Source organism: Xenopus laevis, chromosome 1S (genome assembly GCF_017654675.1).
Source record: "Xenopus laevis strain J_2021 chromosome 1S, Xenopus_laevis_v10.1, whole genome shotgun sequence".
Taxonomy (NCBI): domain Eukaryota; kingdom Metazoa; phylum Chordata; class Amphibia; order Anura; family Pipidae; genus Xenopus; species Xenopus laevis.
In genome coordinates this window covers 105,766,557-105,786,708 of record NC_054372.1, presented here as the reverse complement: position 1 = coordinate 105,786,708, position 20,152 = coordinate 105,766,557, and the positions used below count along the sequence as shown (strand labels likewise).

At 37.6% G+C, this 20,152-nt stretch overlaps 1 protein-coding gene across 1 annotated transcript in view; it reads left to right on the top strand.

The window, feature by feature from the left end:
- The window catches only part of musk.S (muscle associated receptor tyrosine kinase S homeolog), a 70,623-nt gene that overhangs the window by 14,253 nt on the left and 36,218 nt on the right, over positions 1-20,152 (top strand). The window contains exons 3-5 of the mRNA XM_018243737.2: positions 1,424-1,575; positions 2,378-2,505; positions 4,886-5,027. Of these exons, the coding sequence (XP_018099226.1) occupies positions 1,424-1,575; positions 2,378-2,505; positions 4,886-5,027 (422 nt within the window). The remainder of the gene's footprint in view (positions 1-1,423; positions 1,576-2,377; positions 2,506-4,885; positions 5,028-20,152) is intronic.

Here is a 20,152-nt window from a genome sequence, read left to right as displayed (position 1 = left end):
TATAAAAATGGGGGGATTATTTTTTCAGTAAAGAGATTTTAAAGGCATTGCTGTTCATGCCACCAAGTTTCTTTAAACACCTTTATATTTAGGCATCAGAACAAAGTAGCACAGACCTTTGAGCAGAAACACCATGGCCACCCACATGTTAAAGCGAATTAATTTAAAATTCCAGCCACCTCCAATATTTCCTTACAGCAACTGGCATCTGGGAAAAGGCAGCACTCATTTCTCTGGGATCCTGCTAAAGAGTTTTTTATAAAGTAAACATGCTACTGACAGTTTGAGCTGCCTTTTCAACTTGCCAGAGAAGCAATAACAAGAACTTGCATGTATAGATGCATTAGTGCTTTTTGTGCGCTATCAATGGTGCATTTTGGAGGCTTTCCTATCATGGAGAGCAAAAACTGAAATAAATTTATCAAACACATTTTTTGGAGTTATCAGTGCTTAAATGTGTTTCCAATGAGATTATCTAAATTGTGCTTGCACAGTACAACTGAGCAGAACATTTTCTGTTTGCTCACCTTGTACTTGTCTAAACAGACATGGAAAAGTGCCCCTAGTACAAGCGCCTAAGCAACATGAATATATGTCAGAATCCACCATCATCAATCCCTGTTATTGCTCATGAGACATATATCAAGCATCACATGTCTATTAGCTAAGTCTCTGTATGTTGGCTCGAGGCAATACAATTAGGCAAACAACTTTAATAAACACAGAATTTTACAAGTGCAAATGAAAGAAAACATCAGCTCAAATTAATTCATTTACAACATAAATTACAAAATCATTGTAATAATGTGACGTATGTTAACTTTCTAAATATGTTTAATAGTTTCCTTTAAGATGCCAACTATAACTAGGAAAAGGGAAACAGGCACCAGCCAAAGTAACTCAAAGTGAATTGCATTAAAAGTTTGTATAGAATCAGGGAAATGCTTAGTGCAATGACATAACTATAGAGGAAGCAGACACTGTGGTCGCAGGAGGCTCGGTGACTGCAGGGTCAGCTTCCTCTATAGTATTAAAATCCCCTCTCCCCACCACTCTTCTCCTTTAAATAGCATGCAGTGGGGGAGGGAGAATGCATTATAAATATTTCATATTTCACCTTCATATTTTTCCTTTGATTTTTGTTATTTCAATGCTTAAGGGATCAGTGCAGGGGTGTCCAATCTGAACCCTAACTGTTGCTAAGCTATAATTTTTAGCAATCCCAGTCAGTTGTATGTTTTCATTGGATGTATTCATGTATTTCAGGCAAACCTGAATTACTGTTTTAGTATGAGTATAAGCAAATATACCTACAATACAGTACGATACAGTAAATTGAAAAGTCTGCCATATTGCCAAATTGCATTTAATGTGATGTAATGAAAAATGTGATCTGACTAAATACTTCTAACACAATTCACAGGATGTTTGACACGCGTTACAGCATTCGGGAAAAGGGCCAGCTCCTGACCATTCTGAGTGTAGAAGAAAGTGACGATGGCGAGTACTGCTGTGTGGCTAAAAATGGAGTAGGAGACCCAGCAGAAAGCTGTGGTGCTTTGCAAGTGAAAATGAGTAAGTGCTAATAAGATAAACATTACATGAATTCAGTCAAGCATTTATTCCTTCTCTAAAAGCCCAATTAGCAGGCCTGTCAGGCTTCCTAGAATGCCTTTCATACTGTATATAGTCGAGCAAAACAATGGCATTTCCCATGAATGAATCCTGCATTTCCAACTAGGGAGTGGATTACCGTAAACTTTAAATAACAATCTGGGAGCAGTGGGATGCAAACTGAATTTCTTTTTTATACACTTGCCAAGATTTCTATTTAGTTTTGTTGGATAATTTCTGAAATTATTTAAAGCAATATTCTAACAAAATGTGAAATAACCAAAGTATATTTCTGTTTAAAAAAACAGAGATTAAAAAGTCATGTATACATACTTGCAATCTTCTAAATATGTCCGAGGATGTCCCGAATTGTAGTGGCCTACGTGTTGCTCTCCTCTTTCCTTTTTGAGTATTGAATGATACCTATAAGGAGAATTAACATTATAGGACTTTGATAATTGTACATTTACAATGTTATAAAATATACTAAATGGTCGAAAGTATGTGGACACTGCCCTGTACAACAGCTCGTTCAAGAATTAAAAATTGGTCCTCTCTTTTTAAAACACCATTTACCCTCTACTTTACCCATAAGAGTTTGGGCACTGATGTTGAGCAGTTTGGCCTGGCTCATATTTGAAATTCATTCATTCATTAATCTTAAGATCACTCAACACTAATCCGCTAAGAGACATTTAAGAACGTAATTATATAATATACAAATCTGACATGTAACACGTCATTCTGTATCTTTTGCTTTTAGAGCCGAAAATAACCCGCCCACCAATTAATGTAAAACTTATTGAGGGAGTAAAGGCTGTTCTTCCATGCAATACACTGGGAAATCCCAAACCTTCTGTTTCATGGCTAAAAGGAGAGAACACTGTAAAGGTAAGCAGATCATTTGCTAAATCATTTTAGTATCAACCACACTGATTTCAACAAAATCCCTAAACTTTGTGAGGGTCTTTATTTCCGCTTTTAAAGTGGTATTCTGAATTGGTAATGGTGCGTTATGGGGAGTGTTTTAGCATAAATCCATATTTGGGATGACTAATGAAAGTCAGATTTTAGCTCATATTTTTATGGTTGCCAAAATAGCTCATTTGTAATGAATAGTGATGAAAAAGATTTAAAGGAAACACCAAAATTAATATTTAAGCAATAGATCATATATATATATATATATATATATATATATATATATATATATATATATATATTTTTTTTATATTTAAAATTTAAATTTTCTATTTAGGATTAACCAATGGCACATACTACTAAAAAAGTATACTATTATGAAAATGGTCTATTTACCTGAAGCAGGGTTTTACATATGAGCTGTTTTATACAATATCTTTTTATAGAGACCTACATTGTTCGGGGGGTATAGTTTTCCTTTAAGTATTCAGAGAAAGATTCTTTTTTGACCCAAAATAATAAGTCACTGGTGGATGGTAGACATAGTTTGAACCAAACAGATGATGAAGTATATTAAGGGATACTGAAATAAGAAACTTTCTAAATACAATCAATTACAAATGTTGCACCATTTCTGAAATAATCAATTTTATCTTCACTATCCCTCTCTCAGCATTTGTTTCTCTTTATTCTCTCTCCATGCAGGAGTTGGGTGTCAGATAGTCATTGACAGATAGATCCAATATATCTTATAGAACGGCTTCCTTTCCTAGCAGATGAATTAGAGCTCACTCAACTGATTTCAGTACAACAAAAATCTGACAAAATAACTGCCTTTTGCACAAATTCTGCATGTAGAGAGACAGTATGTCTGGTGATTTTAAGAGTGAGCTCTAATACAACTTCTAGGTAAAATGAGCCCCCTATAAGATATTTTGGATCTAACTGTCAATGAATATCTGACACCCAACTCCTGCATGAAGAGAGAATGAAGAGAAACAGATGCTGAGAGAGTAATAGTGAAGATAAATTTGATGATTTCAGAAAACCGTACAGAAACAGTTTATGTTCAGAAAGTTTCTTATTTCAGTATGCTGAAATTTTCATTTTCACAATAGTTGCCTTTTAAGTACATAGACCTTTTCTATGCAATGGTCTTCCTGTTCCCACTTTTCCATTGACCTCCTATCAATAACTGTAGGAGTCCTCTAGATATTTTCTTTGTTTCATAATAATAACTTGAGAACTTGCTTCCATATAGGGAGTCCCTTCCCTTCTCCATTGCAATGGTGCAAATGAAATAAACTTTCAACTGTTTTCCAATGTTGATGAGCTTGAATTTATTTTGTTTGAATATTTTTAAAAATGTACTTTGAAAACCTCCAGTATTTGTATGTAGTGCCTACTCTTCTCTAGTAATCCTTAAAGGGATACTGTCATGGGTAAAAAAAAAATTTTTCAAAACGCATCAGTTAATAGTGCTGCTCCAGCAGAATTCTGCACTGAAATCCATTTCTCAGAAGAGAAAACAGATTTTTTGATATTCAATTTTGAAATCTGACATGGGGCTAGACATATTGTCAATTTTCCAGCTGCCCCAAGTCATGTGACTTGTGCTCTGATAAACTTCAATCACTCTTTGCTGCTGTACTGCAAGTTGGAGTGATATCACCCCCCTCCCTTTTCCCCCCCAGAAGCCAAACAAAAGAACAATGGGAAGGTAACCAGATAGCAGCTCCCTAACACAAAATAACCGCTGCCTGGTAGATCTAAGAACAACACTCAATAGTAAAAACCCATGTCCCACTGAGACACATTCCGTTACATTGAGAAGGAAAAACAGCAGCCTGCCAGAAAGCATTTCTCTCCTAAAGTGCAGGCACAAGTCACATGACCAGGGGCAGCTGGGAAATTGACAAAATGTCTAGCCTCATGTCAGATTTCAAAATTGAATATAAAAAAATCTGTTTGCTCTTTTGAGAAATGGATTTCAGTGCAGAATTCTGCTGGAGCAGCACTATTAACTGATTCATTTTGAAAAAAAATCTTTCCCCCATGACAGTATCCCTTTAACAATCAATAGCGTGTTTACAGTTTTTACTTCTTACTGCAAAAGCTAAGAGGTGATTTGTTGGTTTGGTTTACAGGATGGGACAACCTCTGCCATGTTTCTGCAGAGCTACAACAAAACCAAAATCAACTCTTTATACTGTCAGCACATCAACTGATTATTTTTATTAAAATGTTATTTAACTTCAAAGTGGGCTTTCATCTCTCACAGCCTAATTGAAAATATCCTGTCCTAAAACTGAGCTTAGATTTGGTAGATATAATAACTTTTTCCCCCTAGGAAAATGCTCGCATAGCTATTCTGGACTCTGGAAGCTTAAGGATTCAAAAAGTGCAAAGGGAAGATGTTGGGCACTATCGATGTGTTGCAAAAAACAGTTTGGGGACCACATATTCAAAACCAGCATTGCTAGAGGTGGAAGGTAGGAGTCCAATCTCAACATATATAGCTGAAATAGATAATACATAGGTAAAAAAAAAAATGTTATTTATAATTCTTCAATATGAAAACACTGGTCTACACATCTAGTAAGGCCTTCTTGACCATACCATCCCAACATTAAAAATCAAAAGTCAGGTTTTGTCAAGTTAGATCAAACTCCAATCTCTCTCAGTCAGGGTGTACTCATAATCTACCTGAGATCTAGACTGGAGGGGGCAGGGCATCCACATTTTGAAGGACGAGGCCTCTACAGAAATTTTGCTAGAGGGCTGAGTAACTTAACCACACCACCAGATGTGCACCTGCTTTTTACTGTATATAATAAAAATCCTAACCCAGAGATCCTACCAGTTAAGACCTGATCCACTAGTAAAGTTACCAAATGATTCTATCTTGTCATAGAAAAAAGCATAACTTTATATACTTTTTCATTACTTTATGTATATAAAGTAATGAAAAAGTATATAAAGTTATGCTTTTTTCTACACTATATATACTTTTATGTATGGCAGGCAGGGGAGACGGGGCTTTGTTGCAGGCTGTGTCTCCTATCTCTCCCTAACTTGTGTGTCTGAAACAGTCTGTTACATCTGCCTCCAAAAGTGCTTCTTCATAGAGTGATAAGTCTTTAGTATGGCTGGAATACCCCAAAAGTACTTCAATAATAATATTAAAGGAAGTGTTCAGTATAAAAATGGGTAAATAGATAGGCTGTGCAAAATAAAAAATATTTTCAATATGATTAGTTAGCCAAAAATGTAATCTATTAAGACTGGAGTGATTGGATTTATAATATAATAGCCAGAATACTACTTCTTACTTTGCAGCTCTCTTGGTTTCCACTGATTGGTTACCAGGCAGTACCCAATCATAGACTTAAGGGGGGTCACATGGGTCATAAATGTTTGCTTTTGAATCTGACATGAATGCTACGGATCATGTCCCATGTGGCCCCCCTTAAAGTCGCTGACTAATTCAGAATTAGAGATCTGAAAAGCAGGAAGTGGTGTTCTCTTCTGTTATGTTAAACATGCACTCACTCCAGCCTTTATAGATTACATTTTGACTAACTAACTATATAAGAAACTTTTTTTATTTTGCACAGCCAATCTATTTACCCAGTTTTTGTTTTTATACTGAACTGTTCCTTTAAGGTGACCTTAGATGTAAGCTGCCGATTTGGCCCATTTGGACTGAGTTGACAGCTAATCTGCCTGTGTAATGGTCCTCCCTGACTTCCTCCTCAGTAGATATCTCGTATCTACCTGATATCTATCAACCAGGTTAAAAATCCTATCACTGGAGACCTTGCTGGGGTTAATGTGGTCCTCTCCCAACAGGGCTGCAAAGACGCCTGTGATCAGATCAGCTTAAAATGTAAGTGGTCAATTTAGTAGATCTTAAAGGGGCTGTTGCCATTCTGCTTAAAGTGATATTGACACTAAAAAACTAATTTTTAAAATATAAATGTACATTAAAAGTTACCTATAAGTCATGTTGATCGTTTTTTGCTGAGAGGTCTGTTTTTTAAATCATTTTTAGTTGATGTTCCGAAACCTGAATGTCCCATCTCAGCCTGTCAGTTAGAGTTTCTAATGCTAACAGACTTCTGCTGCACAAATATGGCAGCCCCCCTCATAGACGAGCAACTGCACAAGGTATAAACTCTCCTGCGTGATAGCAGCCAATGCTATATATTCAGCCTCACAGGAAGACAGTGCAACTATGGGTTGCTTCTTTCACTTCCAAGAAATCAATGCACCATTCATGGATTGACAAAAACAATATCCTGTTATGCATCTCCTGTCATTTAGGTCTGAGGCCCAACTAGCATCACTATGTGCCTCAAGTTTTAAAGGAATAGTTCAGCGTGTAAATAGATAGGCTGTGCAAAATAAAAATAGTTAGCTAGCCAAAAATGTAATGTATAAAGACTGGAGTGACTGGATGCCTAACATAACAGAACACTACTTCCTGCTTTTCAGCTCTCTAACTCTGAGCTAGTCAGCGACTTGAAAGGGGGGCCACATGGGACATAACTGTTCAGTGAGTTTGCAATTGATCCTCAGCATTCAGCTCAGATTCAAAAGCAACAGATATGACTCATGTGCCCCCCCTCAAGTCTCTGATTGGTTACTGTCTGGTAACCAGGGTAACCATTCAGTGTAAACCAAGAGAGCTGAAAAGCAGGAAGTTGGGCTATGTTTTGTTATGTTACACACCCAGTCACTCCAGCCTTTATGCATTACATATTTGGCTAACTAACTAAATTAGAAACATTTATTATTTTGCACAGCCTACCTATTTACCCAGTTTTTATTTTTACACTGAACAATTCCTTTAAGTTGTCTTTACATTTCCTGTAGCATTAAGCAACTGGTTTAGCCTTGTACAGTATGTTAATTCAGATCCATCTGCATTGCTTTTTATTGCACAGACCCATCTACCCCCACTGCATTTTTTCCTTCTGGTAGGGTGGTCAGAGTGAAAGCATCATTCTCTTTTAGTGAATCTATTTTATCTTTCATTGCATTAAGCCATACCTGAATGGGGTGAATCTTTGGGGTATATTTATCAAAGAGTGAAGTTAGAGTTCACCACAGTCCGCTAGAGGGAAATGCTGCCTCTCTCCATTCATCTCTATGGGATTTTTAAAGGTGTGTTTAGGGTGAAAGTGAAAGCTCTTCCTTTGATAAATATGCCTTTAAAAACCCAGTAGAAGTAAATGGAGAGAGGTGGTATTTAACTCTAGCGGACTGTGGTGATCTCTAACTTTACTTTTTGATAAATATACCCCTATGGCCAGGGCCGGAACTAGGGGTAGGCAGAGTAGGCACGTGCCTAGGGCGCAAAGCTAGAGGGGGGCGCCAGGCACGTACCTGCTCTGTCGCCTACCCCATGTCCGGTCCACTCACTCCCCATACGATGATTGGTGCTTCTGCGCATGCGCGCCGGCGTTGACACGCACATGCACGCTGGCGCCATCAACTTGCGCATGCCTGCGCTCACCCGTCGCTGCGGCTGCCCAGGGCGCCTAGGACACCTGGCCAGTGTGCGTGCCGGCGCCTAGGACACCTGGCGCATGCGCGCCGGCATTGACACGCACATGCACGCTGGCGCCATCAACTTGCGCATGCCTGCGCTCACCCGTCGCTGCGGCTGCCCAGGGCGCCTAGGACACCTGGCCAGTGTGGCCCGGCTCTGCCTATTGCTTCTCTAAAAGTTTGTGGTACATTAATGCTCTGTAACAGTAGTCAACTGTACAGTGCATTCAGCAGTGTTGTCTTTACTTTGTTCCCCTGGCTGTCACCACTCCTCAGCGCTACACCAGAAGTCTTTTTACCCTCCGCCAACTCCATGTAGTGGTTCTCCAGATTGAATGTCCTTTTAAACTTTTTAATGTTTGTAATTATATATGATGTCTCTCCTGTATCCACCATTAGTCCCTTTGGTGTTAAATGGTTTGACTGTCTTTTACTTTTTTTGAAGGCAAGTTTGCTCTGCGTCATCAACTGCATGCTTTACATTTTCCCACCCTTTGCATCTGCAAAATGTCTCTTTATGTGTTGGGCTCTTGCAGTAGTTAAATCACTGTGACCTTCTTTTATTTAGTTAACTTTGTGGCCCTTTTGGTCACAGTTGTAGCAGACAGGGTTAATGTTGCCTCTTTCCCTTATTGTTGCAACAGGAGTGCTGACCTTTATTACATTATTAGTGTCCCCAAACTCCTTAACTGTTTTAAATTCAGTAAAAGTCACTTTTCCATCAACTTGGGTAATACAGATATCAAAGGGCTTAAATGATTCATGTAGGCCCTCACTCAGTGTCTCTCCAACATTTCTCAGTGCTGGTAATGTTTCTGCACATATTATATAGTCTGTGACACTTTCATTTGCAGCTTACTGAAGAGAAGTTACAGGAACTCTGTGTATAAGCTAACTATTCGTCATTTTGAAATCTGGACAGGAAGGTTTCACCCAGACAGCCCTTCCAAATACCGTGCTGTCTGGGTGAAATCCAACAGGTGGCAACCCTATGAATAGGAGAGGGCCTGAATAGAAAAATGAGTAATAACAAGTAGGGATGTAGCGAACTGTTCGCCGGCGAACTAGTTCGCGCGAACTTCGACTGTTCGCGTCCGCCGAATGTTCGCGAACGTCGCGCGACGTTCGCCAATATGTGTTCACGTTCGATTCGAACAAAAATCGTTTGACCATTCGACCATTCGATTCCTTCGACCGCTAAAATCGAAGGATTTTCGTTCGAATCGAACGATCAAAGCCATTCGATTGAATGAAATCATTCGATCGAATGGTTTCGATCGTTCGATTCGAACGAAAATCCTTCGATCGAACGATTAAAATCCTTCGATCGTTCGAATCGAACGATTTTGCGGATGTTCGAAGTTCGCGAACTGTTCGCGAACTGTTCGCATTTTTGCCGGTGTTCGCGAACGGCGTTCGCGAACACATAAACGGCAGTTCGCTACATCCCTAATAACAAGTAGCATAAATAATAAATCTGTAGCCCAATAGACAATTCGATTTTTTAGACAGGCCAGTGAAAGCTGGAAAGAGTCAGAAGAAGGCAAATAAGAACAAATATTGTGAGCTACTAATTACTTAATTAAGGGTATTAGAAGGCTTTTCAGGCAACTAACATTTAGACAGCTAAAAATTTTAACGTTTGACTTAAACATACAATTCGTTACAGGTTTCTAATAACACTATATAAAGATAAGATTAGGTCTCTGGAAGTGGAGTATGACAGGTCAACTAATAAAAAGATAACAAATTGTCCACTTGACATAAGTTGACCATTTAAGAGGGTGTGGCAAACAGTTGTCAGAAGTATTATGTTTATCTTTCAACTAGGAATGAGTATTTAGAAAAGACTAAAAAATACATATGTATAAATTTAATATTCTTCTCTTCAGTTTTTAATCCATTTACTCCATACCATGTACCTCAGAATGCAAATTGAGTGAATATTTCTAAGATGATTTTTCTGTTCTGACACATCGTTTATGTAGCTCTATTCTGCTATTGCAGAAAATCTATCACTGATTTTCCTTCACAGGAGTCCTGTGTCTCCGCTACAGAGGAAAGTCGGTACATTATGATTGGTCATGTCTCCACACAGTACAGATTGGGCTGTAATACCCCTCTCTGGGAACTTCCCTGATCTGCAATCACACACAGAGGAAAGGTATATTTTAGGACACTGTGGGGCAGATTTACATATGGTCGAATATCGAGGGTTAATTAACCCTCAATATTCAACTGCCGAATGTAAATCCTTCGAATATCGAAGTCGAAGGATTTACCGCAATTAGTTTGAATCTAACGATTCGAAGGATTTTAATCCATCCATCGAACGATTTTTCTACGACTAAAAAACATAGGAAAGCCTATGGGGACCTTCCCCATAGGCTAACATTGCACCTCGGTAGGTTTTAGGTGACGAAGTAGGGGGTCGAAGTTTTTTTTAAAGAGACAGTACTTCGACTATCGAATGGTCGAATATTCGAACGATTTTTAGTTCGAATCGTTCGATTCGAAGTCGTAGTCGAAGGTCGAAGTAGCCAAAAAAAACATTCAAAATTTCGAAGTTTTTTTTATTCTATTCCTTCACTTGAGCAAAGTAAATGTGCCCCTGTAACTTTAAATAACCATGAGCAACATTACATAATACTTCAAATGGTTTTAGCTCTAAGTTGGCGGGTCACTTAAGTGACTTTCCATGGCCTGAGAAGAGCCCACTTTGCACTTCAGGGTCCCCGCTCTCTAATTAGAGTGTGCTTTTCTGCCACTGGGGTTCCATATTGGCTTAACATACACAGTAATATCTGGGAGGCTGCAGCACATTGTTTTCACTCTGCTGCTTCTCTCCCAACACTTCCTGTGCAGCACTTCCTTCCTGTCAGTGCACTGGGGTGGGGATTCTTTCCCTTCCTTGCACAGAGCAACACAGAGGAGAGACAAGTATACATAACTCTCCCACGTTTATTTAAGGGAAACTGAAGTAAAGTGAAGTTATGAGTTAAAGGAGGATACCACTAGCTAGGTATTGTTCAAAAATAAGATTACTATCTTAAATTTTCTAAACACAAATTCACATAAAAAAATGTCTAATATATTTGTATTTACTGGCTATGCATATGCCATTTATAAAACACGTTGCGTCATTTTTGTGTGCATGGGGCAGGGTGCAAAGAGCCAAAAACTCATGTAAACCCACATTTTCTGCATTTTGCACACTGCACTGCATATATATGTGCACACCCAAAGGTGTGCTCTATTGCTCTGTGAGACTACAATTTTATAGTTGTTCCTTTATATTACTTATTTTCTTATTCAGGCCAGCTCCTATTCATTCAACCCTAGGAACCAGATAGCTTTTGAAATTCCAAAATGGAGAGCTGCTGAACAAATGATGAAATAATTCATAAACCACAAAAAAATTTTTAAAAAAAATACAAGTTCCAAATTGTCTCGGAGTATCACTGTCTACATCACATTTAAAGTTAATTTAAAGGTGAACTGCCCCTTTGAAATCAGGGCTGGACCAATATCTAACTGTTGACCATGAAATGGATGGCATTATTTTTTGTTACATGTTCTCCTGGCAATGAAAAGCCAAACAGTATGCAGAGCTAAATAACATACTTCAGTTAAGCAGCCAGCCAAAGCAAGTTATGGATGATTTGTACACAAAAAATAAAGATGTCTGCAATTTGTAAGGAAAAACTGGGGAAATCTGGATAGTGGTAAGTTGTTTATACAACCTAAAATTGTCCAAGACTAATAAAACTGCTATGCAACTTCTATTGTTGCTGTTTTCATGGAATAGTGTTGAAAATGCACTTTGGAATGTGTTGATGTCTGAATTCAGATCTCTGGATTTGTTTGCTAGTTTATCTTTTTTTATTATTTTGTGTGTGACATTCATTCTGTGTCTGGTGCTGGCTCCTTCTAGTCATCTAGATCTGTCTTTTAAATAGTTATATGATTTGTGTTAATGGAACAATACATTTGCAGAATGTATTAAAAGGCGTTGTTCAGCTTCCAACACTTTTCGGGGGGGGGGGGGGCTGTTCTAAATTGATACATTTAGTTGATACATGTCTTTTCTCATCCCAGCTAAGCAAAATCCCTGAGTTTCATTAAAGGCAGCTGTTAGAATTGATACAGTAGTTGCTAATACTCCAGAGCTGCTGTTGAAAATTGTATTAGCTAAATGTTGCAAAATTGTAACAGTTCTGCACCTGGATCACTGAGCTGTCAGACTCAAACACCAGAGACAGGAAACAAGTTTAAACTTAGATTTTGGAAAAATGGTAAAAAATAAAAAATGGAAAGCAATTGAAAAAAGTCTTTATTTCTGGAGAACAATCGGAAAACAAGTCCCTATATTAGCTGTGCAAAAAAAGGTAAACCATAGTAAAAAGCAATCCGACCCTTTCTTGAAATTATCTATTGTATCTCCCAGAACAGCCAATTAATAGAGATAATTCCACAACTTCACAAATCTCACTGTAAAAAACCTTTTTCAAATATTATAATGGAACCTCCTATGTTCTTATCTGAATGGATGCCCTTTTGTCTGTGAGAAAAAAATAAAGCATCAGAGAGTTTATTATATGACCACTTATATTTATACATAGTTATTCTGTTTCCCCTTAAATGCCTCTTGTCCAATCTAAACATTCCTAACTGTTACTTACTAACTGAGACTTTTAAAACCCTTAATCAGCTTAGTTGCCATTTTTTGGACTCTCTCAGTTCAAAACCATGTTTGCCCTTACAGCTGTTGTCGTCCACAAATACTTCTAGGTTCTTCTCCCTCGTGGATTTGCAAAAGATAGTCCCATAAGTGGCTTGCATATTTTTACATCCCAGGTGCATAACATTACATTTTTCAAAATAGAATCTTATCAGCCTCTTAGCCGCCCAGAGTGCCAGTTTTTCCAGATTCTGCAGCAAGGATGAACAAAGTGAACCCAGTGCTGAATCTATGGCACTATAACTGAGAACCCTTCACCAAGTAGCAAATGTACCATTGAGAACAACCCTCTGAACACAATTCTTTAGCCAAGTTTTTTTTCATGTACAAACCAAGACCAATGGACACTAGTTTAGAAAGCCACAATTTAAAGGGCACTAAATCAATAGATTTGGCAAAATCCAAATTGACCACATCTACTGCAACCCTGCTGTCTAACTTACATTTTTTTTATGATGGGAATTTTCGATCTAGGATTATCCAATGGCACCTTCTACTTAAAAATATATATTTGAGAGAACGTATTTACTGTATTTAGATTAGTGTTTTACATATGGGCTCTTTTATGTGATACATTTTTTTATAGAGACCTGCAAAAATGGGTCTGAGAAAATATAAATAGTGTTATATTTCATCAAGCCCTAGTGCATTTTTCCGATTAATTTTAAGAAAACATTTAAGTACCATATCCTGTGGCCAGCTTTAGACTTAGTTCCCTAGTTTCTATCTTTGCATTCTTGACTACTGTTTTGGAACACTTCTTTCTATTAATTGAAAGACGATTGCTGTAATCCCTGTCTGACTTGTAGTTTATAAATGCTTTCCTGTTGAATTATTTTAATGTGTCACAAGGAAAAAACACATGTACAGTATATATGAGCAAGGCCTACAGGTACATGGTTGTCCTATGTTAGATGTGTGCATCTAAAGTGCATGTTTTCTGGATCTCTGCCAAGAAGCAAAGGTGGGTCAGAAAGTCAGGGAATTCAGAAAGCCGGTACAGTTGCCATGTAATTCGATTTTTACGGTTTATTTTGTATATGCAGTATAAAATACAAATATCATTTCTCAATGTTTTAGAAACAAATTGATGAATGCATACCTCCCCAACAAATCCTGTAGCAGCCGTTCACCACCACCCATCAAAGTTCACAACTTGTTGATCACTGGATTTTAAAGAGGAGAAAATCAGGATGGTTGTATGTTCCACTGTACAACGCATGGCGATATTTTACTTTATTTTTTACAGCAGTTTAAGCTAAGCAGAGGGGGGCAGAGAGAGGCAAGCAATGTGGGAGTACTGGGAAAGAAGAAACCCTTGATATTGGTATTCTGTTTGTGTAAGTGAGGTAATGCATTCGATTTAGGCATTTCTGCATTTATCTTACTGGCATGTATGAAGTTAATAGAGTGCTTATTGCAGCATTCCTGAGGGTGGGGTATGGTTTTTGTTTTTTATGATCAAGATACAGTATATGGGAATGGGTGTGGTTAAAGTTGGGCATGGTCCCTCTTTTTTATTTTAACATGCTAGGTAGGAATGTGAACGAAAATGTTCCTCTCTGCACATAGTTAATATGTTTTGCAAACACACAGTAAATCAACTGCCAATAGCAATTTTTTTTGTATTTTGTGGTTTGTATCAGTAGGCATAGTGTATGTAATCAAATGCAGTTATTTAGCCCAAAAATGCTATGCCATCTTTACATTGACACACAAAAATGCATCAAATTTCTGGTGCCATCTTGAAACCACTGTGTATTTCTACTACGCGCGGTTGCAGTTACATTGCAATTACTACTTATGGAAATTTAAGGGCATTTTTCAACCAATGCCTGAAATAAATAATAACCTATCACAGGATGAACTGGAAATAACTTGTGAAAGGTATGTTATATACCATCTGGCACATTAAGTAGCAAATAAAGACAGCAGTGTGGCTCAACAGAGTAAAAAATTAGCAAACACCATGGGGTAAGGGCACGTAACAGATAACAACATAGAATGATTGGTTAAAGACAAGACTCAAGGTGACTGGAAAAAGGATTACTTCAATTGTTTGGCCCCTGGGGGCCAATTAACAGATTATAATACACAAAAACCATGAATATTTTGTAAATTATATCCTTATAAACAGTGAGTTCTGATGTCATCAGTTATAAACGGTGAGTTCTGATGTAATTTCTGTCCCATGACTCACTGAAACTGGTGTATTATAATAAATAAAGTACCCCCAGTTGCAAAATATGAGGATATTAGAAGTTACCTCAGATTTCCTTCGGCCTCGTGTTTTTATATGGTCATGAAACTCCTCGGTGACTTATAATATCCTTATATTTTACAAGAGAGGGTACTTTATTCACTATATAACAGATGCCTTTGTGGGCCTGTGAAGAGAGAACTGCATCTACACACTGAGTGGTCCCCGTCCAACCTGCCCCAGGAGGCCATTAAGGAGGGACGAAATAGGGTCACTTCTGACTCAGTCTTAAGGAGATGAATTAGTATATTTAATCTGCCCATGTATAGCAAAATTCATGATATGACAAAATGATACTCTCCTTCAGCAAAAAGGACAGTGTTCACTATTCGGTTCTTTTTTTTTTTTTAAGAAAGGTTTGTAAGGTTGGCAGTACATTGAATTCTACATATTTGCCTTATCAGTTGAGCTGTAGTCCAAAAGATCAGTTATTGAAGTCCTGCTGCTTTTCAGAAAATGTGTTCACCATCCACTATAGAAAGCAGAGGGATTTCATGCCCCAGAATGGGAACGAGGAATAAAATAGGGGGCGGGGAAATGGTCCCTGCAAGTAAAATGTAATTTCTCCTACCGCACACCTGTAGTTCACCAATCCTGCAACTGGTGGTGGGTTTCTTCTGTTGACCTGGCCGGGTCCCTTAGCAACGCATGTGTATAGAAAACGGATCCGCACACACACTGGTCAATGCAGTCGGGGAGTTTCTCCTTTTATTCAGCCACCACATTCATTCACACGACTGCATTAACCAGTGTGTGTGCAGATCCGTTTTCTATACACATGCCCTGCAAGTAAAAGGCACACTATCATGGTTTTCTATTAGGTATGTCTGTGTAAAAAGATTTGTAGAAGTTCAGGTAGAGTACCTTTTTAACATAAGCCCAACTAAATGAGCTCAAGTCAAAACGGGAAGCAAGTTTCCACTTTTAATAAGAACAATATGCATGCACACTCACACACACGCACCATGTACAATAACAGTACATGTATGTGACCTGTTATCTAGAATGCTTGGGGCCTGGGTATTTCCAGATAACGGATCTTTCTGTAATTTGGATCTTGATAACTCAAGTCTATTAGGAAATCAGTTACATATTAAATAAACCCAATAGGCTGGTTTTGCTTCCAATAAGGATTAATTATATCTTAGTTTCGAACAAGTAAATGGTACTGTTTTATTATTACAGAGGAAAAGGAAATCATTGTTAAAAATTTGGATTATTTGGATAAAATGGAGTCTATGGGAGATGGCCTTTCTATAATTCAGAGCATGGATAATGGGTTTCTGGATAATGGATCCCATACCTGTACTAGATAGCTCTACATCTGTGATGTGCCTACTAAACAAGAAAAATGCAAATTAATTCAAATCCCCTGGATTAACTAAGTACGGCAGGTCTCTGACATTTAAATGAGAAATTAATCTTTGCACAGAAGGTCCAGCAGACTTGACAGAAAATGTGGCTGTTGCCTGGAATGACACTGGCTTCCGTTTTGCTTTGGAATGTACATTTGCCCGATATAGCCCATAGGGAAGCATTTGTTCTGAATATAGAAATGTGTTCTACTAGACACAGGTTTCCTACAGCAGCACCGGATATAAACTATCTTCTTACATTATTCTCGTTGCAGTTACAGCCACACACCATAAAAGAAAAAAAAATCTATTTTAAAATCATGTAGCACTAAACTGTACGGTCCACAGTGACCCAAGATAGGCACTTTGTATCTGGCAATGGTGTATAGGAAATACTGTAAAAGGTATTGGAACGTTTCTAATGGTGCATTAACTATATCTGCACGATAAGTTTCTATGGCTAATCTCTTGTCATTTGAATTTGTTGCTTTGGAATGCAATAGAAACTTGAAAGGCAAGGGATTGCAAGAAGAAGAGAAACATTATCAATACATTTCTTATGCTATTGTGTTCTGAATTGTTGGCAGCTGGTAAATACACCATGTCAAGGTTTATTTTTCAGGGTCAGGTGCCTTATGGATAAATAACCTGATGCTCCTTATATTACTGTTAGTGATTACTGTGCAATATAACCTTTTGTATATGTGGTGCAGTAGCAGTACAGCACCCTGTAAGGTGACCCCAGGATAAGGGGCACCCTAAGGTCATAGTCTGCTTGAAAGAGTGTGATTGAGTAGGCTTATCCAAATGTTTAAAAAATCAAAGTATGTGAAAAAAAAGTATAATTCTAAGCAAGTTTCCATATTTTTGTGCATTCAGATTAGTTGGTTTTAAATGGAATTGACTGTAAATATTTGCTATTTCAAGCAGTATATGTGTGTTCATTGTACTGCCAACCCTGCAAAACTGAATCTGGATAGTTGATAGAGATAGAACTGTTATTACTGTGTTTTGGGTAGAATGTTCTCACTATTTTAATGTCATGGCTCCAGCTATGCTATTAACAATGCTACATGAGGATATCCATACAAACTATTAATAGCTTCACTCAAATGCCAGAACCACTTTCAAAAATACATTTAACTCTAACAAGATAGGGGATCCCACAAAAAAATGGATACAATTCAGTATAAATAAATATATTGTCTAGATTTTATTTTATGTAAATCAGTGCAGCAAACAGGGGGATCCCATCTTTACTGTATGGTCCTCAAGATTTGATTGTGTGTGTGAAATGTCTGGTCACCATGCAATGAAGTTGGGATCATCCAGTTTTCTGCACTTTTTCAGTTTTTCACATGAGCACATTGCTGGTGTGTGTCTAGGCCTGTACTAGTTCCTGCAACTCTGTTTTTCTTAATCCTTATTGAACCTTGTAGATGGAATTTAATCGGAGCATTTAAAAGGAATAATACAAAAACAACTGTGTCTCATATTGCAGTATTCATATTGGTTATATTTACATCCACCTTCATCTTCATCACCTCAGATAATCCAGTCATTCATATTCTGTAAAAAAAATCTAAAGTAAATATTGATAGATTTCATTTTAAGAGAAGCTCAGCCAAAATACTGATTCTCTTTTAAGATACAAAAATACTGTGCCACTAGCCAGCGTTATACTAATAGATATAGAAAAACAAAGAGAACATTACCTTAACCGCTGTCTCTTATTGAAGCTGCAACAACTTTGATAAACACGTGAAGCTGCTAAAATTGTCATGCCTATTGATATAGACATAGATATAGTTATAGAAATATGGTACATTCTGTATTCCCAGAGCTTCATGTTTTACATAGTTTTGCATATGGGGGACATGTGTCAGACAGTGGTTGGAAGTGTAAAAATAAGATGAGGTCAAAAGGTTGTAGGGCTGACACTAAAAATGAAAAGTTTTAATGGCATCAAAAGTATTTGCAGTGCAACAAATTAATTCCATAAAAATAAAAGCTGACCAAAGAGTGAACTTTAAAGGATGGGAGTATTCAGTTTTGCATGAAAACACTGTCTAAATAGCATGTGAATCAGCGTAGTTCTGGGGACAAAGGGTTTCACTTGGTTTTAAAAAAAGTTCTTGTCCATTTTTGTTCCATGTAAGCAATACCAGAACTTTGGTGGCAGGTCCTTGCATGAAGGAATATATTCCCTGTTACTGTTGTGTTATATTTCTGGCAAAGAATAGCTTTCTGAATGACTATAAACGCTACTATTCACTTTTCTGTAAACCTAACAAATAAGCAGAGCTTTGCTATATTTCTTCATGTAGATTTGCTGCTTTAGAGACTGAAGATGGACATACACAAACCAAGCGAAGGGGCAAAACTACGCAAATTTACTACGTTTTTTTTTTCTGAACGTTACCTCTTTCGCCAGAGTTTAATTCGCCAGGTCAGACCAGGCGAAGTGCAATAGAGTAGATAGGAGTTTGTAAAAAAAACGCTGGAGTTTTTTACTTTTTATAGGGTTATAGGCTGAAAAAGATCAGAATTTTTTTTAGGGTAAACTCCTCCCCCCCTACTTTTGATAACATATGGCACCTAAACTATACTGTGGGCACATGTGTAGGGCATTAGAACACCCCTATATAATTTTATTAAGTTTCCCTGAGCTTTTGTAGTGTTATTAATTTGCTGCAGCATACACGTCCATTCAAACTTCTATTTCACGCTGTATGCAAATTTCTGAACGCTATTGTAACTTCGAACCGCTGATCGTAACATCGCTAGTGCAACTTCGCAAAAGATCGGTAACTTGTGCGCAACTTCGGATCTTCGTGAATTTGTGCAGCCCTGGCGAATATAGAGGCGAAGTCAACTCTGGTGCAACTTGGAAGTAAATTTGTCCCTGGAAAATGAGGACCACATTGGGTCGCTATCTATTAAAACCTTTTAGAGAGTTAAAATCTTGATTTATAAGTCACTGAACATGTTATCATGTAGGGAAATCTTACTGGGGTTAAAAATTTTCTGCACAGGAAAAAAATAGTCACCACAGCTCAAAGTTTTTGTTATTGTGGGTTTTTTCCTTAATACTATGCCCAATGGCTATTGTATGAGGATCTCTGCTTTTGTCTATATAACTTTTATTCACAACAGCATCATTGCTAGATGACCTGATCATGCTTATGTCCTGGGCAGCACAAACCTAAATGTGGATGTGCAAGTTCCCTCGTGAGTTGCTGTGTCTAAAGAAACACACAAACTCACCACATCCATATAAATTGAATGATAGCTGGAAATGTAAATTTAGGGGGTTTCAAGGTCCTCTTTCTGTGTTATTAAGTCCACTTTGGGGGGGGTATATATGGCCAGTCAAACAAACTGCCAGAGTAAACGGGATTCTGTCCCCAGTTCTAATGGCATAATGCCCAACAAAGAAAAAGTCAAAAACTATTAAACATTATATGTTTTATTCCTAATTCCATACGTTTATTTTTTTGCATATACGTGTATATGTGTGTGTGTGTAAAGATAGGATCCATCATCCGGAAACGTGTTATATTATGTACTGGCCATCTCCCATAGACTCCATTTTATCCAAATAATCCAAATTTTTAAAAAATAATTTCCTTTTTCTCTGTAATAATAAAACAGTACTAAGATATAATGAATCCTTATTGGAAGTAAAACCAGCCTATTGGGTTT